The sequence below is a fragment of the Eimeria mitis genome, genomic scaffold (assembly GCF_000499745.2).
Source record: "Eimeria mitis Houghton genomic scaffold, Emh_scaff431, whole genome shotgun sequence".
Lineage (NCBI taxonomy): Eukaryota > Apicomplexa > Conoidasida > Eucoccidiorida > Eimeriidae > Eimeria > Eimeria mitis.
Window position 1 is genome coordinate 16,190 of NW_013572630.1, and position 521 is coordinate 16,710.

A 521-nucleotide genomic window follows, 5' to 3' on the forward strand; every position below is an offset into this window, starting at 1 on the left:
GGCTTCATAGCGACCCCCAGGGTATTCAGCTACGATGAGGCAGCAAGTGCTGCTGCTGGGGGCCCTATATTTATGTCTAAGCTGCAGCAGCAGCTGCAGCAGCAGCAGCAGCAACAGCAGCAGCAGCAGCAGCAGCAGCAGCACTTTGCTGAAGACCTCACGAGGCCCCCCACAGCCTGTGAAGCCTCGGGGCCCCCCTCGCCAATAACATAAACGAGAGACGCTGCTGCTGCTGCAGCAGCAGCAGCAGCAGCAGCAACAGCTGCAGCATCAACTGCAGCACAAACAGCAACAGCAGCAGCAGCAGCAGCAGCAGCAACAGCAATTAGAGGTGCTCCCGAGCGACACTAATTTTGGTTATTTTTGTCTTTCTTTCTTTGTGCTCTTAATTTATACTTTTATGAGGCAGAAATAAATAAATATAATAAATATAAATAAATATAATAAATATAATAAAAATATATATATATATATATATATATATATATATATATATATATATATATATATATATATATATA

At 42.8% G+C, this 521-nt stretch overlaps 1 protein-coding gene across 1 annotated transcript in view; it reads left to right on the forward strand.

Annotated features, from left to right (window-relative positions):
• EMH_0012020 (Spc97 / Spc98 family domain-containing protein, putative) overlaps positions 1–213 on the forward strand; it is a gene marked incomplete at both ends in the record, with an annotated part of 3,575 nt that extends 3,362 nt beyond the window's left edge. Inside the window, one exon of the mRNA XM_013499426.1 lies at positions 1–213. Coding sequence (XP_013354880.1) covers positions 1–213 — 213 coding nt within the window.
• Positions 214–521: the final 308 nt, after the last annotated feature.